Below are 25,260 nucleotides of genomic sequence, written 5' to 3'. Positions count from 1 at the left end.
CCTCTTTTCCCCCATTTGCCTCCATTTACCCTCCATTTGGTTTTATTCCCTGCTATTCAGGCACTCGGCTGGCACCTGGCACTTTGGAACCTGTCCACCTGAGCTGCCCTCGCCCTGAAAGAGGGATCGCGGCACCGAGCGCTACTGTTGCAGGGGGTGCTAGTCTGATGATGCCTCGAGGGGTCCTATGTATGTATGTATTCCATCTTCTAGGGTACGGTACGGAGTAAGGTAATACCAACGGAGAGGTAGAAGAAGGACAACATTCGCCACGCATCCTTCTTGCTGCCTCCCCGTTGGCTTTAAACCTGCTCACTCTCTCACATCACTTTGGGAATCAATCACACATATCTACGGCAAAGACCGCCCGGCAAGATGGAAGCGAGGACGACTTATACCTACAGAGTGGAGTACCGACGGACGGACATTGCCCAACCGAGGGCCGACTTAAGTCCAGGAAATCCCATCCGGTGTTACCAATCGGATTCATCGCGAGTCTGCAGATTCTGAGCCCAGGCTCCCCCGGTATCTCAACACACAACACAACAGCCACCAGTAGCCAGAATTTGCCCATACCAAATCGCCCAATCTATCGCATGACGTGGGTATCGCACTTTGGACGTAACAATGCGAGTGGCGGGTCACTATCCGTACGGAGCAGACCGTAGTCACCTCAGTCATCAGCCAAGTGCCAAGGGCGAGCTCCGCCTGCTGGCCTCGACTGCAATCTTCCATGGCTTATGGGTCCTTCTCCCCGTAACGTCCAAGACACTAACCTGACCCGGCTGTCAATTCTTCAAACGGCGCGCCCGACCTGCTGGATATGAGTCAGGGCCATCCTCCGCACCTGCCACCATAATCAGATTCTGCTCACTGCTCACTAGGTACTGTGGCAGCTGTGTACCTAGTCTGCAGCCGCTTCGTGCCGCACAGCCTCTGCAAGCTGCTGTAAATCCGGCATATGTCCATATCTGCCGGAGGTAGCCGTCGTAGCGTCTATCCGTACGAATACAGCGTCGATCCGCCATCCAGTTACATCGGCCAAGATAGTCTATTATCCCGCTGTAAGCCCCGTTCAAACCCCGAGTGCGTCCGGCGCAACAGGCGAAGCCCATGTCGAGGCTTACGCTTCCCCTACTATGACCCAGCTTGGCAGCTACACTTAGAGAAAGGTACATTATTTTACGGTTTATCATACTTTGGAAACTGGGGATGACTGGCTGGAACTCTTATCTTTGCTGGCCGCGAGACCGCCTTGGCCTTATTTAGCCCTTCACGCAAAAGGTCCCATGCAGCGGGCGTTGGTACGAATAGTAAAAAGGGGCCTACCAGTGGCTGCCTAGATCTGATAATCTAAGTGATCGTCTTCCTGGCCATCCTCGTGGGACGTGCCGCTTCAAGGGGAAAACAAGCACGAAGTAATTACCACGGATACTGCTGCCAATGCTGGGATGACAAATGACACAGCGAACACGTCTCTGCAACCGTTTCGGCCCTGATATCACAACATGGCAGGGATATACAGACTCGAGGAACAAACTCGCATACCTATCCTTATGGCACAGCACGAGATAACAGCTCTCGACGGCCCACCTACACTCGTCGCATCCCTCCACACCTGTCTGTTGTGTCGTAGTGCGACCCTTAGCAAAACTGTTGGTCCAGGGACCAGAAGTGGTCTGTTCTGCTTACATCTCTTTTTTTTTTTGCATAAATCGCCATTCGCCACAAGCCCAGAAGGGCGTCTAGACCCCGACGCTACTCCGCCCGAAAAGCTTACACTGCACACTGCGCGTCTCGGGACTTTGCGAATATGCTTGGCCTCCTTCCGAGTGGAGGGCACGAAAGAGCGAGGCACGCGAGGCTCAGGCGGGTGAGGCGAAGTTGCACACTATCGCCGAGAGGATCACTTGAGCTTGCCGTGCTTGTTTTGGTGAACGGATGTAAAGAGCTGCCGGGTGTCTAATGTGCCACACTGCCAACCCCTCATACGATGGTCGGCTGTCACTGCTATATACTATGTGGTCAATGACGGAGCACGCCATTTGGGGAGGCGGCTTACGATAAAAGATTAGACCAAGATTGACCCAAGACGTCGAAGTTCGAAGTCTATGGTCAGCCGCCGCAATTCGCCATAGAGCCAGGTAAGATCGACCGGATTCCATCCCCCGCAGCCGTCCCCGTTCCGTGCCCACGCATGCCTCCATGGTGAGCAACTCGGAACAGGAACCGCAAGGTGCCGGCTGGGGAGGCGCTTGCGCTGAGGTCATTCCGTCCCCGGCGCGGGGGTTAAGGTATTAGGGGCGGACCAACAACTCAAAAGGTTCGCTTTCAGGTCCCTTCGTGCAGAAGATAGGTCCCGCCTCATCCATGACCCTGACGGCCGCCTTGAAATGTTTCCATAATTCAGGTCGATGTTACCGGGCTACGAGGTATGTCTTCGCGCTGCAAAGACTTGGCTCCGGGTGCGGCGGCCCGCAGGTGAGACTCGAGCGTGATGGAATGCTTTGATGCAAGCGATACTCTCGTTATTACCACGGCGTAAGGCAACAGAATGGGAGACGGCAAAATGCCAGAAACGAAAGAGGTTCCGGCAGTGGCCGCGCCGGGGATCCACTCGTGGACGTACTCTGTACGCCCCCGCATTGACCACCATGCAGCCATCCACCAGCCGGCCCGTCAGGGGGAAACGGAAGGGAAAGAAGCAGCCTCATGTCAGAAGCCAGACATCATTCGTCCAGACCCAGCTCTCGACACACATCGCACGACTTCGCCTCAAACTCCACTCCCGCACGAACCGACCAGCCTTAGCCTCGCAACGGGCTTATTCGAAAAAGACCACCCGAGTAAACAACCACCAGCGTCGACTCGACGAAGCTTGGACTCTGCCGCGCTTGCCATGGATCTGGCGTACGATCACATCCAGGAGAACTCTCTCCCCAAGGATGCCGATAAGAAGAATGGCGACGCCAAGGACACCAAATCCGACCAGCCGCAGTCATCTTTGAACGATGACTTGCAGGAGGCCTACAAGGCTATCTCGTCCAGTCCCTGGGGCATGCGCATCGGCGGTTTCTTGGGAAGTGCCGTGAAGCAGGTGAGGCGATGCACCATACAAGAGCTCCAAGGGAGTGAATGAAGGAGCCGGCTAACCCGGTGATGCTAGGGACAAGAAGTTTACAAGGAAGCCTCCAAAGAGGTGACGGAGCTCGGCCAGGACGCATCCAAGGGCTTCAGCTCGATCATCAGCCGAACGAGATCCCTCACCGTCAACACGACGACGCAAGACGAGTCCTCCGGAGACAAGAGCAAGGAGACCGACAGCCAGACGACCCCCACAAAGACCAGAGACCTAGCAGCTTCGGACGACGCCATGAGCAGCTCCGAGAACTACCTCACCCGGCTCCGTTCCGAGGCAGCCAAGCGGCTCAAGGACCTGCAAAAGGCCGAGGACGCCGCCGATGAAGCTCTGCTCCGCTTCGGCACCAATATTAGCAACTTCCTCAAGGAGGCGGTCAGCATCGCGCCGCCCACCGACGCCAACAACCAGGGAGGTGCCGTCATGTTCGAGAGCAAGGACGCACAAGGCAAGCGGGTGATTCACACCTCGAGGCAAGACGCCCAGCTGCACGTCATCCACACGAGCACCGAGAGCTTCGCAAAGGACCCTGCCACGGAGGAATTCGCGACCTGGGCCAAGACCTTTGACGCGGAGAAGAAGACGGCTGAGATTAGCGACGACTTGAACAAGTACCCCGAACTGCGAACGACGATGGAGAAGCTCGTGCCCGATCAGGTTCCCTATGCCGAGTTCTGGAAGAGATACTACTTCCTCAGACACGGCCTGGAGGCTGCTGAGACCCGACGACGTGATTTGCTCAAGGGTGAGTAAAGGCATCTTGGATTATCACAACTGTTTGCTAACTAGGCCCAGCTGCTTCTGCCGAGGACGAAGTTGGTTGGGATGATGACTCGGACGACGAGGCCACTGCAACTGCTCCTGGTGCTGCAGCCCCTGCTACCGCCGCTGTCACTCCCGCCCCTGCTGCTGCTGCTGCTCCCAAGACTGAGCAGACGCAAGCCCGCCCGCCATCAGCCGAGTCCTCCACTACCATTCAGCCTCCCGCCCAGACCTCCTCCACCCTCAAGCCCGCCGAGTCCCGCAAGTCCAACGACGAAAAGTCCCAGGCCGACAGTGACACCAGCTACGACGTTGTTGGTGCCACGTCTGGCGTCCCTAGCCAAGCCCCCAACAGCCCCAAGGACTCCCGCAAGGCCGACGATAGTGACGATGACTGGGAGTAGTAGGGGGGTGTCTGTTATTCGGCATGCTTTTCCCTTTTTGCTGATAGGCGTTGATTTGGGAGGGATCTTTTTGGATTTTTCTCTCTGGCTTGAATGACAAGCTCTTAATTATGCGGACATCTGTACATCAGCCACGCGGGGCCCCTAGTGAAGCATTTTGCTTTTGAGAACCAAAGTCGCGGTGGTGGAGGGGGTATTTCTTCTCTCTCTCTCTCTCTCTTCGCTTCTTTTTTGCTTATAAGACAATTCCTTTATCTCTTCTTCTTGGTGACCGTGGTGAAACCGTCTTCGTCGACCTCCGGTTCTTGCTTCTCCTTTGGCGCACGCACGAGCTGAGGCGCGTCGTCCATCTCAACGTCGTCTTCATCGTCCTCCTCGCTGTCGTCGTCGTCCTCCCAATCGGTATCCTGGTCGCCGGCCTCCACCTTTTTATACAACCCCTCCACCTTAGCGCCCTTGCGGCTCTCCCACTTGTTGCGCAGCTCGTCGACGGCGGCAAAGTTTCCCTTTGCGCACTCGACGCGCAGCTTGACAATCTGCTCGGCGACGTCGTAGCCCGTCTCGTCGTCGACGTTGACCTCGAACTCGTCCAGCATGACCTGCAGCAGCATGGTCTCGACGTAGCCCGTATCGGGCTCCTCGGCGGCGGCGGCGGCGGTGGCGGGCATGGCTTGGCCCGCGGCGGAGATTTTGGTGAAAGTTGGGAAGATTTCGGCGACGGCGCCGGCGAACCAGTCTCGTTTGTCGGCGGAGTCGGGGCCGCCCCAGTGGTTTTGGACGGCGAGGGAGAGGGCGGGCCACATGTGGAGGGAGAGGGCGACGGCTTGTTCAAAGGTTGATTGGCAGGCCTCTACATCACTGATGTTAGGATGTTTCAATGTAGATGGTGTTTGTATTTGGTGTAGGGGAACTTGCCTGCCGTGATGGGGGCGGTGGTTGCCATGTTTGACTTTGATGCGTGAAAGTCGACTGACTGACCTTGTTTTCGCGGGGTATCTTGGAGGGGCAGATTTTGGGTACGGTAACAGTTTGTTCAGGTCACAAATTTTTTCCCCCCCCCCTGGTGGATGGATAGTGCATGCGACGATTTGCACTGTCAATTGTGCTGTGTGGGGACCGTGGCCACCCCATCCCGGGCGGTTCCCGCTCTCGGCGCCTAGCCAGGCATGCCAGGGCCCCGTGCGGGAGGGAACTCTCAGCTGGAGATGCACAATTGGGTCGCCAATTGCCAGCACCTAAGCACCGGGCAACTTCTCTCAAGACAGACAAATGCCCGCGTCCAAAATGTCGCTTAAATCCTATGAAATATCTCATAAAATCAGCGCATGCCTAAGTAATCTTAGCAGCCAGTCTCCTCATTATTCATGATCCTGGCAGCTGGTGATGAAGCTACGGCCGGTTGACCAGGCCCAGCGGACATTGGCTCATCCACTTGGGCGCTGCAAGTGATGTCATCGGTCCCCTAATCCGGTAGTGAGCTCTAGCCATCTGGGGAGGGGGGAGGAGGTTTCAGGGTACGGCTTTCTTCTGTGCTCCGGCGACGTGATGGTCTGTTCCACAAACCGTATAGGATCGTCCACCGCTCTCGTCAAAGGGGGGAGCTTTCAAAAGCCAAGAAGTCCCGCAGGTCGAAGGGGCGCGAGCTGCAGCAGATTCTCGTTTCGGCTTTCTACTCTGTGAGGGAGGACCAGAACGAGGAAATCATGAACCCGTTGAAGCTCAACACCACTTCGGTGTCGTTGGCAGTCACGCCAACCGTCGTATCCACCCTCTTTTCACATGTGAGTCTCTCCCCTATTCCCCAGCGCATAGCTTTCCCCGGATTTGATGTCACAGAATACGCAATGCAACCCCCCTCGGGGATTTCGATGGCTACTGCAATTCAAGAAGCAATTGACTGATCCTCAATCTCACAGTACCTCAATCGAAAAACCTCAAAGGGAGGGCCCAACTCCCACTTATCCTATGACGAAGGCCTGCATCTCGTCCGATCCTTCCTCGAATTCGCTGCCCAACACACAGTCGAGGAGCTCCAAGCCTTCACAGCCCAATGGGTTCCCCACCCGCAATGGGTCAAAGTAGAAGATGTCGAGATCCCCGAGACCGAGCTCGAGAAATCGACCGGTCTGATTGCGGCACAATTGGGACCTCAAGGCATACGAGCCGTGGGGGGGTGCAAGTGGTGGAAATGGCGGAAGCCGCAGAGCCCCCTCAAGGCCGAGTGGATCGAGATGCGCGCAGACTACCACGAGCGCAAGAAGAACGACGGCAAGACGAAGAGGGTGATGCTCTACGTCCACGGCGGCGCCTACTTCTTTGGCAGCGTCGACGAGCACCGCTACCAGATGCAGCGGCACGCCCGCAAGCTGAAGGCGAGGGTCCTCGCGCCGCGGTACCGTCTCGCGCCGCAGTTTCCGTTCCCTTGCGGTTTGCAGGATTGTCTTGCGGCCTACCTCTACCTCCTCACCGTCCAGGACCCGACTACCATCGTGCTGGCGGGCGACTCGGCCGGCGGCGGCATGGTGCTCTCGATGCTGTGTATCCTGCGAGACCGGGGTATTCCTTTACCCGCGGGTGCGGTCCTCATTAGCCCCTGGGTCGATCTCACGCACTCGTTCCCCAGCGTCTCGGGGGATAACCAGATGGACTATATCCCGTCGTCCGGCTTCCACCACAAGCCGTCCAGGAGCTGGCCGCCGCCGAACGAGGATGATATGGAGATGATGAGGGAGCAGGCCATCAAGGCGCGGGCGGGCAAGGAGAAGAGCGCCACAAAGCTTAATACGCTCGAGAGGAAGCAGGCTGCGCCGATTGCGCTGGGCGATGGCAACGAGACGTTGGGGGGCACGTCTGACTCTGATGGAAATGCGGATCCCACAAAGACGGCCTTGCAGCTTTCCGTCACTATTGACGGTAAGCTTACCACAGTCAAGGACCAGATCCAGGTAAGCTTTTCTTCGTGCTGTCTCGCTCTCACGGGATATACTGACGGCTCTGTAGATGTACACAACCAACGCCTTGCTCTCCCATCCAATGGTCAGCCCGGTAATGCAGCCTACCCTGGGCGGCCTTTGCCCGCTACTCATCATGGTAGGTGGTGGCGAGGTCCTACGCGACGAGCAAATCTACGTGGCGCACAAGTGCGCGAATCCCGCCAAATACCCGCCGCCGGGCCTCGACGACGCGGGGATGGCGCAGCTGAAGCAGTATAAGCCGACGGATGTGCAGCTCCAGGTCTGGGACGACCTGTGCCACGTGGCGCCGACGCTCAGCTTCACCCGGCCCGCGAAACACATGTACCGCGCGGTCGCGCAGTTTGGCGCCTGGGCGCTGGCGAGGGCGCAGCAGACGGAGATTGAGATTCTGGACGACGATGACATCTCCATGATTTCCAGCTCCGCGTCGGATTCTGATAAGGAGGGGGTCGACCAGACGGAGAACGCGGGGCCTCCGGAACTGGTTGGGAAGGCGGGCATGCCGTTACCGCCTTTCAAGAAGCACATGATCCGGCAAAAGATCAGCACCCGCGGCGTCGTCTCCGACTTACCCCCTGAATCTGAGCTAGACGGCTGCATCATGAAGTCGGAAGAGGTCGGCGTCGTCAGGCCCACGCCCGTGAGGCGGTGGCTCGACACCAAAGCCACCTTTGACAAGAAATTCTCGAGCGCAAAGGCCAAGGTCCACAAGAGCATCATCAAGGACCTGGCGGACGGGTACATGGATTTCGGCGACGGCGAGCAGCCCCCGCCCACGGCGCTGGCCGGTCGACGGAAGGCGTCGGATGAGCTGGTGGACAGGAAGAAGACCAAGAGTATCGGATTGGCGCTGTGGTCGCTCTGGGGCTCGAAGCACGACGAGACGACGACGAAGAGGGAGAAGAGGGCCGATTCCGATGCCGCCGCTGCCGCGGGCAGGACGTCGCAGCAGACGCGGGAGTCGCAGACTTCGCCGAGGGGCGGCGAGGGAGCGAGGTCGTTTGAGGATATTGAGCATCAGGATCCTGCACCGCTTGCTTCGCCTACGGGCAGTAAACGACGGTTCGTGCGGGACGAGCACCAGACGGAGGAGGAGGAGACGCCGGATCCCTTTCAGGTGGAAGATTCCCAGACGACGGCGGTGGAAGATGCAACGCCGGTAGCGGCTCTCATTGAGAAGAGGAAGGAACAAGAGAAGCATAATGAGCAGGCCGCCGCCGACGGAAACCACCTTAACCCGGATTTCATCCCCGGCGGCACTGGCGTCGCAGGCAAGCGGCCGTTCCTCGACGGCATTGCGCTGCCGTTCAGTCTCGGCAAGAAGGACGCTGAGACGGCGAGTATGGTGACGCTCATGTCGGGCGCTGATAGCCGGCCGATTAGCCCCATGCCGCAGCTGAACCGGACGGACACGGATGCGACTGATGGGGTCAATGGGAACGGGGTTTCGGCTTCCGAGGCCAGCACCCAGGTTCCCGCAGCAGGAGAGACTGAGAGTAAGAGGCCGCCGTTGGAGAACTTTGTCACGGCGGCGGAGGATTTGCCCCTCGCCAAGGGGAAGGGGAAGGAGGTTGTTAATGGTGGGGGGTTGGAGCAGACTGTATGAGACTTTACTGTGTAAATAAGAACAGGATATAAAAAAGCTTCAATTGTAGTGTGTATACAAACCTTCATCGTCATAGTTCCAAGACCTTCCCCTTTTGGCGGGGCTTGTTCTCTCGCCATTGGGTCTCATTCACGAACCCTAACACTCTGCGAGACCCTTCTGCAATGTTGTTGGATATGTGTTTTTTTGTTACATATTGTTACAGCGTCGAGGGTATATACAGCTCTTGTACACTCTTGTTTGGGGGGAGAATATGTGTTTCTGCCCCCCCCTGTTTTCGGATTCGTCGACCTCTCGTCGTCGATCAGCGGACTCTCGTGTCTCGCTCTCTTACGCCTTCCTTCTTCTTCTTCTTCTTCTTCTTATTGATCCTCCCACGAAGCTGGACTCCACCCCTTAATCCACACCGTTCACTTGCTTCCAGTTCTCGAGGTAAAGCTTGGGGTCGCGGGGACCTTCTTTCGTGGCGTAGGCTCCCCTCAGGGGCCGCACAGCATCGGAGACGAATGGCGTGAGCTACAAAGTTGTCACATTACCAAGTCAGCCAGACAGTCTCCAAAACGTTTTTGTCTACCATATACGGCCCCATCCCATCGCTCTCATGAAGCAACGGGGGATGCGCCATAGGTTTGCTGTCTGTCCCTTACCTTGAAATCCTTCAAGCCCTCCGGCACGACGTACGTCCGCACCTTGTGCCACTCAATCACGTAGCCACCGTACTTTGTGTGGCGACCCATGGCGCCCGTGCGATTTCCCTTGTAGAAGCCCTTGTTGACGTCCTTGGTCGTCAGCTTCAGGTGCCTGTATTTCAGGACCTGGAGGACGGGTGAGGGTCTCATGTTGGGCGGTTTGGGTTGTCGGTGTCGGCTCTTTCCCGAGCTCGGGGTGGGGGAGGATTCTTGGTGTGTGTGATCGGGCTGGGCTGGGCTGGGGCTGGGTTGAGGGTCAATTGACCAGTATCGTGTACGCTTGTTGCTTCGTCGGTTTGCTGTTCGAGGGTTCGCCTTTACCTCGTTTCGTAGGAGGCTCCGGGTTGGTAGTGGTGCAATGGGTAGCTTGGTATGGTGCAGGACCCGAAATTTTGGCGATGCGCGATTGCAACGGATTAAGGGTTGGCCCTTTGGCCGATGAAGGTCCCTGTCGGTTTCTGGTGCGGCTTTTAAGTGGAGACCAGTTCGCTCTGGGTGCACGGACTTGGCATGTTCTGTCAGAAATTCGGCACCGATTAAGTGGGTCTATACTCGGGGTCCTCCGTGACTGCTTCTATGCCACCGGTAGGGAGGAAAGTAACGGTGAGCAGACCCTCCTTGCTACAATCTAACCAACAATACAATGCAGTCATATTTCCATGCTTCATTTCGATAGCTTAGGGTACAGGCCGACATATCCTATGAAACCGAGAGACTAGACTCCAGTTCTATTCGCTTCTTGGAGCTCCAGGCTTAAAGTATCAGAGCATTATTCTGATGCTTGATACTCAAGTGCATACCACTCAAAACTGTGTCAGTCTTGGAGATTATGAGTGTTCACTTGTCTCAGGGTAAGTTGGCTTCTGCCATGTTCTTCATACCTCAAAGGCCGATGTCTCAAAATGACAAGGGATTTGGAACTCATCCAACGTGGGTTTGAAGCTCCTGATGTTTTATAACCACATTCCTCTTTGTAAATGTAGCGTTTCTTTGTCAAGTGACCGGCTGTCGTTAGACACATGTGAATCTAGGTACATTGCTCAATGAGGCCTGGTCTTTCAGATTCCATCTTCCGGAATGAAGTAGACAAATCTTCTAGGAGTAGTTCAATTCACAAAGTCGACGCGATCTAACTTTATATACTGCCCTCATTTCGACATTCTCCCATCAAACTTTCTTCTGCAACATTCATTGCAGTCAGTCACTATCCAGCGGCATCAAGATGAATACCAATACCGGAGCCGGCAGTCAAGGAGGACAGGGCCTTCGACCCAGGCCCTCCGGATCCATACCTACGACTCCCTTTCAACAACTAGCGGTCCATAACACCTCTTCAGCAACTTCATCTCCATCCATCTTCCATCAGTTGAACATGCCTCCAATGCAATCTCCCCAGTTAGGCGCCATGTCTACCATGACGCTCCCCGCATCGCCTCCCACTGGTTCTCTCAACCTGTCGAGCTTTTCTAGGGGAAACAGCCCATTCACTGGAGGCAACTTCGGTCAGCAAATCACGGGCCCCAAAGGACCGTTCTTTGCGAGTTCAGACAGCGGCGCACCCCAGTCGCAGCAGCCATACCAGCAATTCCAAGCAACCCCGCAAGTCTTCGACTCTATCGATAGAGCGCAGTCGGAGCGCAGACCGCTGGCCAACCCATTCGGGATCGAGGACTCTGACTTCCGTGATGCCTCCACTGGCACACATGCAGCCAACGCAGACGCAGAATCCAAGAGCAGACTGGACGCCGAGGCCGCAAAGCTCCGACGCATGCAGCAGAGACTAGCGCTCGAATTTCAACTCCACCAGCAGCGGGAAGACAACAGCCAGCGCCAGCCCGCGATTGCCAGAGAATGGTGGAAGAAGGAGAGCGCCGCGAGAATCCGCCTCGCCAAAGAAGTCGGCAAGCTCCGGGAAGAGTATGCGAGCCTGAAGGCCGAGCTCGACGACGCCAGGGAGGTGATCCGGATCTACAACGGGCAGCAGGTGGAGAAGCAGGATCAGTTACGGTACGATCAGTACGTTCAGAACACGTCCGTCTGGCAGCACTGCCTTCGAGACGTCTTTACCAGCCTCAGCAGTCTCAACATCGATATCGATATGCCGGAGGATGGTGATGAGTTTCGGGATATTCTTGTTGCGGTCATTCCCATGCTCACGAAATATTATGATCCGATTGTGGGGATCAACGAGTTCATCGACCAAGCCCAGCCTGGAGAGACGTACTGCTTCAACCACATCATTAGCAGGTTTAAATCTGACGACGACTTTCCACCTTTTGAGCCTTCCTCTTGCCCAAGTTGTTCCAAGCAAGATGATGAATCGTGTTTCAAGATTGAGTGCCTTCCTCGCTCTGCGGGCGAGAAGAAGACTTACAATTTCCCTTCGGTACAAGGCCCGAAGCCCTAGGTACCTTAGATCGAACACTGTTACTTGGACAGCGGGTTGCTGGGAGGTAGGAAGTAGCGCTATGTATCGTTTCTTGAGCTAGGTTGGGAAAGTATGGATCACGGTGGGAATTGGAAAAGGAGATGGGAATAGGAATAAAAATAGATCGAATATTATTATGAGAGCACCGTGCAAAGTAACCAGTGAGGCCCCATCCTCTCCCATAAATGAGGTGTGTATCTCTGAATGCGTAGGCTCTCTAGAGAATAATGGCTTTCCGCGTCAGTCGCGGATCTCTCCATGTGTCGTGACCGTAAAATGAGTTCCGGAAAGCAATGAGAATTCTTCCATGTATCTATCAAAAGTCTGCCTATTGTTAGGCAAGGCCACGATCTTAATGACTAAGGCCTGACATAACTAGATGGCATAACCATAGGGTCACAGGATGGGAAATGAGACTCGGGGTTGGGTCATGGCTCGGGCACTGGTGTATAGCAGCTCAATTTACCGTATTGTCCTCATGGGCGGCGGCAAGAGTCTCAGCCCGAGGACCTAAATAACTTCATGCCCTGAGACTTTCATATCAAGTGCCTCAGCTGTTGCCTTCAATCTGGGAAGGACCGGTATAGACTTGAAGTATAGGACCGGGATCTACGATGGGCTTGGTTGGCAAACAACGGTATCGGTTATGGTTCAATACATCAATCCGTAGAGTTAGAAAACCTAAACGGTCGTTAGGTGGTCCCCGGTCGATCTAACGTATTTGTCCACGGATACGTTGGCTCTAGCATGTAGATGCACAGCGAGCCAGAGGACAAGCGATTATAAGTAAAGGGAAAAGAGAACTAAGCAGTGGCTCAAGAATCAGACAGAAGTAAAAGGACTCACCAGCCGCCTAACTTTATATCTCTTTGTACCACAGCCTAGAGAGAACAACAGTAGCTTTCGTGAGCGGCTGCCGTAGCAAAGGTAGTCAGCTTGACTTTATACCCACCAATATGGAGGCATCAGGGTGAACACCAACGGCGTCGCATCCACCCAGATTGCGAGGTCCTAGTATGTAGTATGAAAGCTAGTATTTAGGCACCATTGAACCGCGTCACAGCCGCGTTGTTCTCAAGAGCGAGATGCGCCAGTAGTAGTTTAGACCCGGGTAGGAAAATGATGGAGGTGAGACTCGAGTGGGCTATGGGCTGAGAGGATGCCGAGTGCCGTGCAGCCGTGTCTTGCCATTTCTATGCAGGTATGTAGTAGCAGGGTCGATACCCCAGTCTTCGGGATCTTGAAAATGTCCAGCTCCGATGTTGTCGAGGGTCACATAAACGATGAGTCCTCCGAGCCGTGAGACACACTGTAGACTGTTGGATCGATTACGTGCTCAGTCGTGGTTCAAAACGAGGTGGAGGGAAAGAAAGACAAGTAAAGTAGGAGCCACTCGCTGTTCCTGCCGAGACAAACATTGATATTGTTCTGACTGTAGTGGCGTTGATGGAAGCAGGTGACTTGGAGGGAAGGAGCCACACAGTCACCGGCTGGGCATGGTCTATGGGTTAGTTTTTTGCTTCTTTCTGTCACCATCGGATGAGGAGACCGTTTGGCGTAACAGTTGGGACTGCTCACTCCCGACCTCCGCGCCAGCTGCTCGACCCCCGGTGATTTTGATTTTTGAAGGTCTCGGGTTCGAATCCCCCTTGTAGAAGGTATTATTGAACGGACTCCATCCATGCAGTGCGTGTCGTTGAACAAGGCTACCAGATCTCGTAGAAATAAGGTACGCGGGTTTTACCCACATTAAAAAAAAGAGAGTTTTGAAATGATTCAGTCCGGGTAACATTCGCCTTCTTGAAAGAGTCGACAAGTGCCCCGGGTTCTCAGCCTTATAGCGTAGATTCAGGATTGTGTTTGAGTCTCCGAGTGTTATTCCCCCGCGGCACTCGTCGAGGAAACCTCGGATTCGCATTAGTGAGACCGCATTCGTATCTCGTGCTGCTTCAGCGGTTCCACCGGCGTTTCCCCCACAGTCTTAGCGTGACGACTGGCGGTTTGATCTGCAAGAGTTTCCCCAGCAGCAGCAGCCAAGCGACCTGCGCCCTGTGGACAGCCCCCGGCAGGCGACCTTGAAGCTTGAGGTGGTCAGGTTCCTCGTTTCCCTCAATGGCCCCCTCGTAATTGACTTACGAAATCCCCCCCCGTATTCGGCAAATACCGGCCCTTATTGGGCGACGTCCTTCGTAGTCAGTGCATTGGCCGTTCGCATTCTCTTTTTCTTTCATTGTTCTCCCTCATTTCTCTGCTGAGTGAGTCCTGGCCATTTCCAACCCTTTCACCCACGCGGCCATCTTACGAACCCGAACCCGCTTCGACACTTCCAGTTCCCACGGAATCCACGGTGTATTATCTCTCCACCACAAATCCAACCAACGGTGTACCTCAAACACCCCTTGTCCACCACCCTTAGCCCGTGCCGGCATCGCGCGCGCGCGCCCATGGAGAAGCGTACAAGGCGCCTCGGTCACAAAAAGTCGAGGAACGGTTGCCAGCGCTGCAAAGCACGTCGTGTCAAGGTACGATAACGTCCCTGGTGTTCGACGCGACTCTGTTTTCCCGCTCTACGTATAGACATGAACTCATGTTTCTTTGTGTGTGTGTCTCGTGTAGTGTGACGAGGAACGACCGTGTCAGAAGTGTGTTGCCCATGGGGCACACTGCAGTCTACTCGACCGTCCCGCATCGGTAACGGCGCCTCTCACGCCACCCGCCGCAGCCAAGCTTGCTCAGAATGCGCAACGATACGCACCCATTCAGGCCGCGGCAGCGGGGGTGACAACCTCGTCCACCTCGTCTTCGCAGCAGTCAAATCATGGCGTGCAAGAAGCGGCGAGTGAAGCAGGTCTCACCCCCAACACAGCAGGTATGATATGATCAATCTCAATCTCACAGACCCTTGGCATCTGCTCAGAACTAGAGAATTAACCTCGTCTCCTCAGTGAGAAGCACTCCTCCCTATCCCGGGGGTGAAGCGGCGCCAGATCCTCGCAACCCCGCCGCAGATCCCTGGGATCTCTCGGAGGATTGGCTACAGAGTTTACGCCTGATGCACCACTACAGCACCAGTACCCGGCACGTCCTGCCAAAAGATGCCTGTACCGAAGAGCTCTGGAAGACGGCTATACCCGAGATGGCTTGCTCTCACGTATGTCAGAACCTTACCCCAACGGGCCAACTGTGCTTTCGTTCCACCCCTCTTCTTCTGCCGTGGAGAGGTGGTGGGTGAAATGGAACGATTCGAGGTTTGCGAACCAGTTCGTCTTGCTAACACCACAACTCAACAACAGAAATTCCTCATGCACGGCCTGTTGGCCTTATCCGCCCTCCATTACGCACACATCCACCCGCAAGAGCGGAAAAAGTACGACATCATCTCGGTGAACCACCAGAATGAGGCACTGCGCTTCTTCGCCCTCCGTCTAAACGACATCAACAAGGACAACTGCGAGGCCTACTTCTTCCTGGCGACGCTTATCTTCATTGTCAGCATCTGCTCCGTGGCACACAGCGAGGGCTTCGGCAGGCAAATCACGCTCAGCGACGTCTCGCAGTCCTTTTCCCTCCTTCACGGCGTCAAGGGCATCCTCGACTTCCAGCCCATCGAGGCATGGAGGCAGCGCGGAGGTCCCCTCGACGCCCTGCTGCGTCCGCCCGTGCTGACGCAGGGCGGCTGGGTATCGACGTCGGCCTTCCAGAAGCGCCTCGACGCCATCACCTCGCTGGCGAGAGAGGTGCCCGCGTCCTTCACCGACGTCATCAACCCGCAGTCCGTCTGCGTGCTGGCGCTGGAGGGGCTGCGGAGGGCGCACCAGATGAGCAAGGGCGCGGGGGAGAAGCCCGGCGGGGTGTGGGGGTGGTCGGCTACCCTGCCCGCCATGTTTATCGACATGGTGGCCAGCGGGCACTCTACCGCGCTCGTCATCCTGGCGCACTACGCCGCTCTGGCGAAGCCGTGTGAGAAGACCGACTGGCTTTGCGACGGGTGGAGTAGCGCGGTGATGCGCTTGATTGAGAGGACGTTGGACGACGAGTGGAAGCCGTGGATTGAGTGGCCGAAGCGGAGCGTGGTTGAGAGGATTGACGTTGACGATATGGAAGTTTGAATTGATACCCCCCCATTCCTAGTATACCGTCTATAACAGACCCTTGAACGTAAATCTCAAAAAAAAAAAAAAAAAAAAGGATACAAGTCCAGAAGCATCACGGAAATTTCAAGCGCTATATGTACATTGGATGTTGCCAAATTTTCAGATGATGGACTTGGTTGATAAGGAAGGCTGGCAGGGTCTGGCCATGACTCAAAAAGTAAATCGCTCGTTACTCCGCACTCTTCTCGAGTGACAGTAACGCATTGCTGCAAAGTTCATCATCCCTCTCCGAATTCGTATCCGTATCCGTATCACAATCTTCACTAATGCCCACTTACAGCTTCCTGATCATGATTGTCTTCTTGGGATCCGGAACAGTCTAGCAGCAGTCCACGTCAGCATCACTCCATTCCATGTCGCAGGATAATCATATCCCCTAGATCGAGGCTTTTTAATGGAAAAAAAAGGGAAAAAGGGGGGAAAAAGGGGGGAAAAAGGGAAACTCACAGCAGCGCCAAAAGCCAAATTCTCATATCTCTCCGTCACGCCCTCCGGCAGCTTCACCTCGTAATTGCAGATAATACTCGCCATAATCATCTTAATCTCATTCACCGCGAAAAACCTCCCCGGGCAGGCGTGTTTGCCGTACCCGAACGTCAAGTGCGTGGTGCCGACGCTGACGAACTGGGCCTGCATGACGACCTCTGCCGCCTTGGTGCCCGAGGTGGCGAGCTCTTTTGCCTCGCGGAGCTTGTAGAAGCGCAAGGGGTCGAAGGTTTCTGGGTCGGGGAAGATTTCGGGGTCGTTGTTCATGCCGCCGGCGGGGACCTCGATGAACATTCCTTCGGGGATGGTTTGGCCGTTGGGGAGGGTTACGTTTTTAAGGACTTTGCGGGTGAAGGAGGCTAAAAAGGGGTGAAAGGTTCAGTTTTTGATGGGAATTTTTTTTTGGAGGGGGGGTGTTAGACCGGATGAAAGGCCAAGTCTGTGGTTCCCCATAGGAAGTGGGTGCGTGTGTGAAGAGTGAGTACCTACCTGCTGAAATCGGGTTCACGCGCATCACCTCCTTGAGAAAGCTATCCAGCTTCTTCATATTCTGCAGCGCGCTGCTCGTAAACTTCCCACCAGACTCGACGAGAGCCTTCTGAATATCGTCCCGGAGTAAGGGGGCAATCTCAGGCTTCGCCGCAAGCCAGTACACCGCATTCAGCGTCGTCATGGACGTGGTATGAATCGCAGCAAAGCTAATCCCCAGCTGCGCCAACGCAAGCTCGCGATCACTCAGCTCCCCGAATTTCGACTGCGCGTTGAGGATCCACTGGAGCATATCATCGGGCTCGCGGTAATCGTCCCTCGTGGCGGCCTCCTTGCGGGCTGTGACGATGGGGCGGAAGACGGCTTCGGCGTCGGCGAGGCGCTTGTAGAGCTTCTTTGTGGTGGGCAGCCAGGAGGCTACCAGGGGGCGGAGGAAGGAGGGGACGAGGGCGATGACGTGGACTGCGGTCATGAGGTCTACGGTGTAGGAGATTGAGGCGTCGAGGTAGCGTTCGTCGCGGCAGAGCTCGGAGCCGATGAAGACGCGGCCCGAGACCATTGCGATGATGCGGAGGAGTTTGGCGTTGATGTTGATTTCGGTCCAGGAGGGGGATTGGGGGAGTTCGAGGCGCATGGAGTCGATTACTTCGTCTGAGATGCCTTCGTTGAGGCGGGCTGTTTAGGGGGGTGTTAGTTTTGGGAGGAGGTCTTTGATATTGGGAGATGGGTGAAGGCGGTACGCACGTAGAGCTGGGGTCAAGGACGCTCTCACGGCGTGGATAATGATGGGCATGTCGTTTGAGATTTGGGTGTATTTGACTTGCATGGACTTTTGGTCAAGTTAGTATTTAGAACTATTTGCAAAGTCTAGGGGATAAGAAGAGGGTCGGCTCTTCGCATACCTCGTCAATGGCCCTCGTGAAGCTGATGACATCGTCGGGGACCTTCTTCAACTCGGGGAGGTACTTGGGAGGCACGCAAATGGTATCCTCCTCTAAGGCGTGTAAGTCAGCGCAAGTCACTGTCAACATAGTCTTGACCTATTCCTGCAAACTCACTCTTGGACGTCGTGATGCGGAAGATGCTGTCCTTGAACTGCTTATACCCATCGGCGTACAGCTGCGGCCCCTTGCCTGCAAGATACGCTTTTCTGCGCGTCCATTTCCCGCCCTTTCCTACGACGGGCACGTGGGCTACGGGGTCGACCTTGAAAAAGCTCTGTGCGAGGAGGGTGAAGACGATGAAGACGAGGCCGGCTGTCGCTGCTGGCCAGTGCTGCGATAGATGAGGGTCGAGTGTGCCGGCGGCGGCGACGGGGTCGGTTGCGTTTGCCATATTGTGGCGAGTGGTCTTTCACAGCGGTGAGATGGTGGGAGGAGGACCGGATGTGAGGGGCTGAGTACGGACGAACTTCGAACTCATTGAAGGGGTCCTGAAGGGTGTCCAGTCTTTTATGTAGTCGTCTCATCGTCGACCATACCCACGCACCTCCGCACACTACAGTGCAACGGTGCGGATGGGTTCGCCTAGAGACCGGTTGTATACCATGTTGCTGCTCCTCCATCGCTAGCTAGCCCCTGGCTTGGGGATCCAGCGCGGGTATGACGCTGGGGAGGGAGACGAGTCGTTCACTAAACATCCCCCTCCCCGCATAAGCGCAATTCTTGCTCCTCTGATTAGAGACGGCGGTGTCAAGGCCCCACATTGATGGATTGGTGGACGGTAGCACTCGCGTAGGATATGCCTAGTTGCCGCGATGTTTAGCAATGCAGATCGATGGTGGTTTTGGCGGGGAGTAGGGGTGGTCGAGATTGACAATAGGTGTGTGTGGTTGTGGTTGTAGTTGTCAATGCATGGATGATCGGGTTCGTGTTCGCATTGTGGGGCCGTCTCGTATGGGATGCACGCTGGGACGAACCGACATTCGTCTCAGATTGCACCGCCTAGACGGGTCGGGGGCCCGGGAATTAGTGACGGGTGGCGAGCCGGATCAATTTCGTGGCCAGAGGCCGGTTTAGGATACCGAGTCCCGTTCGGAAGCAAAAGTCGGCCCCACCCTTTGCCAAATCGACGGATGCATTATGTCATCCGAATCATCTGTCTGCATGGAGTTGACTAGCTTACCTAAGGCAAGGTACCTTAGGTAACACACATCAAGGTGCACATAGTATCAGGTCACGTGATGCATCCCGTACTGCCCCAGATGGCAGACGGTGCCAGCGGGGACAGCGGGAACTGCTGCCGCCAAGGCCCTCCGATTCGCCGTTTACTTACCCCTTTGTCCAGAAACAGACCTTGAAGGACTTGTTCGCGAACATGCTTCATCGTCCTGCCTAGCACATCGCATCTACCGCCCAATCTTGGTTATCAAACATCTGAATGCGGCCGATGGGTTTCCCCCCAATTTTGCGACACAATGCAGCGCTTATCCGAAGATGACACGTGAGCAGTCAGGTGCAGGCATGATTTCGGGAATAAGATTGACAAGGCTACCACTTTTGCGTCCGATCCTTCGTTACATTAAACCAATTGACGCTTCGTTACATTGACCAATTGACGAATTGAAACTGTGAGAACCTTTGGAGCGGTGAGATCCGGTACTGGTACCCGATTTTCCAACCTCACTCCGTTATCTGCCTTCCCCCGCTGTCCAACCCAAGACACAACCTTCACCCCGCCCCGCGGTTTGGGAGCTTGATGGTATCGCAACCACGCTCCGGGTTCCACACGTCTCAAGCGGCAGCAATCGCTGCCAAACTTTTTTCAGAAAGATGAGTAGCTTCGTAGACCTGGACGGCGGCGGCGAGCTGCCGTCAAAAGGTTTGCCGTTCTATAGCTTTGTCGCCTTCCAAGATGTCCTTGCTGGCCCGTCTCACCTTCACTCTCCATCCCACGCACAGTTTCAAGCTGAGAACGCGACGACGACGACGACGACGACGACGACGATCCTGACTACGGCCGAACTTTTCAATGCTTCTAGAGTCATGGAAATCACCAACATCATCCGCGCCTCGGTCGCGGCATCGCTGCTGTGCCTCGTTGTCCTGAGACCGCTTCTTCGCAGGAGACCCGCCTGGTGCTCTGGCTTTGCCCAGGAGTCTTCCTACGGGGTTGCAGTACATCCATCTCTAAAGAAGCCCTGGACATTCTGGACAGTCTACCTATTCGCGGTTGCTCTGGCCGGGCTGGTCCAGGGCGTGTCATCTACTCTCGCGCATCGCCGCCTTTTTGACTTGCTGGACTTGGTCCCCTGGTTCATCGCCGCTCTAATCACCGCCGTGGACCGGCCTACTAAGACGCCCAAGACGCTGTTGTTTCTCTACCTTACAATATTGGCTTGCGGAATTGTCTCGACGGCGTTCAGTTACAGACTTCACAAAATAGTCCACACTCTCGTCCTCGCGGACCCGATCATCAGCCTGGTTGGCATCATTGGTATTGTAGCGATGCCGATACGGGACCCGTCACTCGGTGACTTTGACATTGCGCGCACCGAACCCACCGACCAGCTCCGCAGTCCCGAAGACAACCTCTCTCTTTGGAGATTTATGACCGTGTCATGGATGGCGCCCATGATTTCAAAAGGCTACGAGAAGCAGCTGCACAACGAGGACGTATGGCAACTGCCATTCGAATTCCAGCATGAGCGCCTCCACGGACTGTTTCACGAGCTTCGCGGGCCCATGACCCCCAAGCTATTCCTAGCAAACGGCCTGGACTTGATCATCCAGACGCTCCTCGGTATCGTTGAATGCGCCGCTGCACTCTCCGTCCCGATGTTACTACAGCAGCTCTTGCGGGCCATCCAGAGCGGGTCCAAGAATATTGAGGTGTCTATCCTCTACTCCATTGGCATCTTGGCCGTTCGTCTTATTGCCTGCCAGGCTGCCGTGTTCCAACTCTGGTTCTCGAGGCGCTGCTATGAGCGGTCTCGCGGAGAGATGATTACGACACTTTACGCCAAGACTCTGTCGCGGAAGCGCTTTGGCCAGCCAGCTGCCGAGAAGATGATAGATGGATCCCAGGAAGATGGAAATGACGAGAGCGACGACGATGACGAAGAGACAGAAGTTGCTACCGATGACAACGACAGTGGCAGCGAGCCTACCAGCCGTTTCGGGAAGCTATTCGGTTGGTTCAAACGCGGGCGATCAACGAATCAAAAGTACCGCCGGGTGCAAGATCAAAAACCATCCAGGCAGCCCGCCACCACTGGAAAGATTCTCAATCTGATGAGGAATGACGTCTACGAGGTTGCCCAGCGCTTCTGGGAGTTCCCGGCCCTGGTCGTGAAACCGCTCCAGTTCATCTTCTCCTTCTTCCTCGTCTGGCAGCTTCTCGGCTGGTCGTGCATGTTTGGCATGTTTTGCGTCGTGCTTGCCCAGATGCTCAACACCATCTTCATCACCCAGCTTCTTAAAAAGGAGCGCGTACGAAGGGCTGCTACTGATGCTCGGTTGCAGTCGACGTCGCAGTTCGTGGAAGGAATCAGGCACTTACGATGGTACGACTGGCAGTCAAAGTGGTTAGACGCTATCATGGTCACACGGAGACGCGAGCTCAGGACCAGGGTCATCACCGGCCTATGGAGCATCGCGATTTCCACACTCAACATCACCTCTGGCACGCTTTTCCCGGTGGCGACTTTCTTCGCCTACACATTTATTGCCGGAAAGACTCTATCCGTTGATGTGGCCTTTCCCGCTCTGTCTCTCTTCACTTTGCTGGAGACCAGCTTCAAGGAACTGCCGGGACTTATCACTGTTGTCCTGAACGCATCTATCGCCATGGGCCGTATCGAGGAGTTCATGGGCGAACCTGACAAGGACGGCGTGTTTTCCGACCATCTCACAAACGATATCAAATTCACAAAGGCTACGTTCTCATGGCCTGGATATGAGCAACCGGTGCTCAGAAACCTGGACATCAGCTTCCCGCAGGGTCTCACGGTCATCTTTGGCAAAGTCGGTTCCGGCAAGACTGCATTGCTCCAAGCAATCCTTGGAGAACTTGACCGGCAAACAGGCGACGTTATTATTCCAACAGAGCCCATCGGATATTGTGCTCAAAGCCCCTGGCTTCAACACATGAGCATCCGCGATAACATCCTCTTCTCAGCACCCTTTGATTCTGTGAGGTATACCCAGACTCTCGATGCGTGTGCCCTACTTCCCGACCTGGCTACCTTCAAGCATGGAGACCTGTCGGACATGGGCGAAAATGGAATCGGTCTGTCAGGTGGACAAAGAGCGCGTGTCGCTTTGGCACGCGCCGTGTACAGTCAGTCTCGCGTGCTCTTGCTGGACGACCCTCTCGCTGCTCTAGACCACAACACAGCTGAATCCATCGTGAAGAAGGTCCTCCAGGGTCCGCTGGTAGAAGGCCGGACCGTGGTGCTCGTCACTCATAGAGTGGACTTGTGTCTTCATCTCGCTGGCCAGATGGTCGAAGTTGTCGACGGCACCGCTCGCGTTTTGAACTCTGAAGAAGCATCGGCAGAAGTCGCCAAGTTCCTCCTGGAAGACGAGGATCCGGCGGCTCACCAGGACGAGCACGAGCACACCCTCGACGAAAGCCAGCAAGACGCCGCCATACCATCCAAGTTCATCGAAGAAGAGCACCGTGCTCATGGCGGCGTCATGCTGTCGGTTTACTGGACGTACATCAAGGCTGGTAAGCTCAAGTGGTGGGCTGTGTTAGTCTTGGTGTTTGCATTGTTTAGACTGGGCAGTCTTCTCAACTACTGGTTCCTCAAGGCGTGGGGTGAGGCATACAAGCACGAGACATCGACGAAGGGAGCGTCCGACGGTATCGACTTTTCCAAGCTTTTTGCTGGACTTCCGGACCCAGACACCGATCTGAGGCCCTGGTTGTGGGTTTATCTCGGGATCGCCGTTGCACAGGCTGTGATCTACACGCTGTCGGAAGGACTCACATTGCTCATGATCATCACCGCGGCAAGAGATCTCTTCAAGAGAGTCATCAACAAAGTCGGCCGAGCAACTTTCCGCTTCTACGACGTTACTCCGGTAGGACGCTTGATGAACCGCCTTGTCTCCGACATTGGCATGATCGACGGAGGCATCATGAGACCCCTGCGCGAAGTTGCCGTGCAGTCCATCACCTGGTTCTCCAGCATGATCGTCATCGCCTCAGTCACCCCGCTCTTTCTGCTCTTCTCGGTTGGCATGACGCTCTGGTTCGTCTACATCTTCATGCGGTTCCTGCCTACCTCCCAGAGCCTCCGAAGACTGGAAATGGTCTCCCTCAGCCCTCTCATGTCCAACTTTGGTATCCTACTCGATGGACTCGCAACCATCCGCGCCTTCAAAGCTCAACATCACTTCCAAAACATGAATATTGTCGTCACGGATGCCTTCCAGAAGATGGATCACTTCTACTGGAGTCTCCAGGCCTGGCTCATGTACAGATTCGACGCCCTCTCTGCCTTCTGCACATTTGCGCTCACTCTTCTCGCGCTGTACAAGGGTCTCTCGCCCGGTTTGACCGCTTTCGTCCTGACAACCGCGTCTGCATTTGTCGAGGCGACGCATAACCTCTGCAAGCAGTACGGTACCTTGCAGATGGACTTTGTTTCGGTCGAGCGTGTGATTGAGCTCCTGGACATCCCCGAGGAGCCTTGCGGCGAACTGACGCCCCCCATCAGCTGGCCTCACCACTCGGACGACGTCATCTTCGACAACGTTACTTTAAGGTACGCGCCTCACCTGGACCCCTCCATCTCGGAAGCCTCCTTCACCATCCCCGGGGGTTCCACTTGCGCGGTGCTCGGTAGGACGGGGTCTGGTAAGTCCACCCTAGCTCTCGCCCTCCTCGCGACTATCCACCCTTCCGAAGGCGCCATCCGCGTCGGGAACTACAAGCTATCGGACGTGGACGTTCACGTATGGCGGCAGCGCGTCAGTTTCGTAGCACAAGATCCCGTGCTCTTCCCGGGAACGCTGAGAGACAACCTCGATCCGCTGCACCAGTACACCGACACCGAGTGCGTGGTCGTCCTCCATCGGGTCTTGGGCCCCGGCTGGGACCTGTACTCCCACGTCGAGGGCGGCGGGAAGAACCTGAGCCAGGGACAGAGGCAGCTCATTGGGATCGGCCGGGCCGTCCTCCGAAGGAGCCCTATTGTGGTGTTGGATGAGGCTACCGCGTCGATTGACAAGGAGACGGCTGCTAGAGTGCAGGAGGTTCTGAGGAACGAGTTGACTACGAGCACTGTCATCACGATTGCTCATCGGCTCGAGGCCGTTCAGGACGCCAATTACTTTATCCGTCTGGACAAGGGGAAGGTTGTGGAGCATGGCCCGACGCAAGGGATTCATCAGTAAGGAGTTGCTAGTTTGTTGCATCACTTTTTTGTTATATCTTGCTATACTATAAAAGCTTCTACAGTTCTGCCACGGTGCGGGCTTTAGAGTATGTTTGAGAAGTAATGGTCAAAATCCATTAGTTGAGGACTTTACGCTTCGGTCTCGGGTTCCAGAATGGCTGCGACTATTATAGTGATCAAAGTCCGATGCTGAGTATCGACAAAGTCCGGGCTTGGCTGAGCAAGAGACGGTTGTATCGGCTCGCGGCTTGAGTCTCGAGGCCCAGTAAGGCTTGGAAGAATACAACATTGAGGCTCGTGAGAGTCTGAGTGAGCTGACTGGAACAACGCATTGCGGTATAGCCATGGGCCCCCATCAACTCCAGACGTGATCTGTGCAGGATACCCCTGCCATCCCATGTGTTAAAGTGATGAACCAGTCGGGTCCTCCCGAGTGTTGTGTATGTGTGCGAGGAGCCCTACGGCTGGAACAGTCCGTTCTGTCCGAACTTCTTCGCGGGGGGGGGGGTTAACAAGCTGCATGGCCCCCATTTGCCTTTGTGAGTCTGCGAACGAAATAGTGGCATTTTGTCACCTTTTACGGAGTCGTCCGACTTCATTTGAGAGCTGCCGCTTAGCCGACTAGCACGCCTGGTCATCCCACGATACAGATCATACTAATACTATGTACTTCTAGGCTTTCTTCGTTTTCGCTTGCCGCGCGCGGCCCCCCGAGTTTAGATGTCTTGATGAGGCTCTCCCCCGGCACGGCCGGCCGAAAAGGCCACCGATTGTGGGCGC

At 55.5% G+C, this 25,260-nt stretch overlaps 8 protein-coding genes across 8 annotated transcripts; 5 read left to right on the top strand and 3 right to left on the bottom strand.

Annotated features, from left to right (window-relative positions):
- Positions 1-2,899: 2,899 nt before the first annotated feature.
- BDP81DRAFT_396279 (BSD domain-containing protein) lies at positions 2,900-4,305 on the top strand (the record flags this gene model as incomplete). Its single annotated transcript, XM_060588165.1, has 3 exons — positions 2,900-3,097; positions 3,167-3,884; positions 3,935-4,305. The coding sequence occupies 3 exons, from the start codon at positions 2,900-2,902 to the stop codon at positions 4,303-4,305; spliced, it is 1,287 nt and encodes a 428-aa protein (XP_060442898.1).
- A 251-nt stretch (positions 4,306-4,556) lies between these two features.
- BDP81DRAFT_378509 (Pre-rRNA-processing protein TSR2-domain-containing protein) lies at positions 4,557-5,683 on the bottom strand (the record flags this gene model as incomplete). Its single annotated transcript, XM_060586798.1, has 2 exons — positions 5,221-5,683; positions 4,557-5,155 (listed from the first exon to the last, which is right to left on the bottom strand). Exons 1-2 carry the CDS (start codon positions 5,246-5,248, stop codon positions 4,557-4,559), a joined length of 627 nt encoding a protein of 208 aa, XP_060442897.1. The 5' UTR covers positions 5,249-5,683.
- Positions 5,663-9,285, top strand: BDP81DRAFT_432523 (uncharacterized protein). Its single transcript, XM_060590793.1, has 3 exons — positions 5,663-6,086; positions 6,222-7,250; positions 7,306-9,285. The coding sequence occupies exons 1-3, from the start codon at positions 6,009-6,011 to the stop codon at positions 8,884-8,886; spliced, it is 2,688 nt and encodes an 895-aa protein (XP_060442896.1). The 5' UTR covers positions 5,663-6,008; the 3' UTR covers positions 8,887-9,285.
- On the bottom strand, positions 9,080-9,966 carry BDP81DRAFT_353018 (mitochondrial ribosomal protein L27-domain-containing protein). Its single transcript, XM_060586237.1, has 2 exons — positions 9,534-9,966; positions 9,080-9,402 (listed from the first exon to the last, which is right to left on the bottom strand). The coding sequence occupies exons 1-2, from the start codon at positions 9,723-9,725 to the stop codon at positions 9,283-9,285; spliced, it is 312 nt and encodes a 103-aa protein (XP_060442895.1). The 5' UTR covers positions 9,726-9,966; the 3' UTR covers positions 9,080-9,282.
- Positions 9,967-10,947: 981 nt separating this feature from the next.
- BDP81DRAFT_493528 (uncharacterized protein) lies at positions 10,948-11,982 on the top strand (the record flags this gene model as incomplete). Its single annotated transcript, XM_060595358.1, has 1 exon — positions 10,948-11,982. One exon carries the CDS (start codon positions 10,948-10,950, stop codon positions 11,980-11,982), a length of 1,035 nt encoding a protein of 344 aa, XP_060442894.1.
- Positions 11,983-14,192: 2,210 nt separating this feature from the next.
- Positions 14,193-16,257, top strand: BDP81DRAFT_432519 (fungal Zn binuclear cluster domain-containing protein). The gene is made up of 4 exons (XM_060590792.1): positions 14,193-14,525; positions 14,620-14,872; positions 14,949-15,154; positions 15,297-16,257. Exons 1-4 carry the CDS (start codon positions 14,448-14,450, stop codon positions 16,110-16,112), a joined length of 1,353 nt encoding a protein of 450 aa, XP_060442893.1. The 5' UTR covers positions 14,193-14,447; the 3' UTR covers positions 16,113-16,257.
- On the bottom strand, positions 16,155-18,902 carry BDP81DRAFT_378498 (cytochrome P450). Its single transcript, XM_060586797.1, has 6 exons — positions 18,191-18,902; positions 18,035-18,126; positions 17,877-17,961; positions 17,133-17,807; positions 16,605-17,002; positions 16,155-16,476 (listed from the first exon to the last, which is right to left on the bottom strand). Exons 1-6 carry the CDS (start codon positions 18,465-18,467, stop codon positions 16,432-16,434), a joined length of 1,572 nt encoding a protein of 523 aa, XP_060442892.1. The 5' UTR covers positions 18,468-18,902; the 3' UTR covers positions 16,155-16,431.
- Positions 18,903-20,062: 1,160 nt separating this feature from the next.
- On the top strand, positions 20,063-24,809 carry BDP81DRAFT_432517 (ABC transporter). The gene has a single exon (XM_060590791.1). It carries the CDS (start codon positions 20,117-20,119, stop codon positions 24,476-24,478), a length of 4,362 nt encoding a protein of 1,453 aa, XP_060442891.1. The 5' UTR covers positions 20,063-20,116; the 3' UTR covers positions 24,479-24,809.
- The last annotated feature ends 451 nt before the right edge of the window (positions 24,810-25,260 follow it).

Source organism: Colletotrichum phormii (genome assembly GCF_030913505.1).
Source record: "Colletotrichum phormii strain CBS 102054 chromosome Unknown BDP81scaffold_15, whole genome shotgun sequence".
Classification (NCBI taxonomy): Eukaryota; Fungi; Ascomycota; class Sordariomycetes; order Glomerellales; family Glomerellaceae; genus Colletotrichum; species Colletotrichum phormii.
The sequence above is the reverse complement of the archived record's forward strand: the minus strand, read 5'-3'. Positions and strand labels throughout refer to the sequence as shown.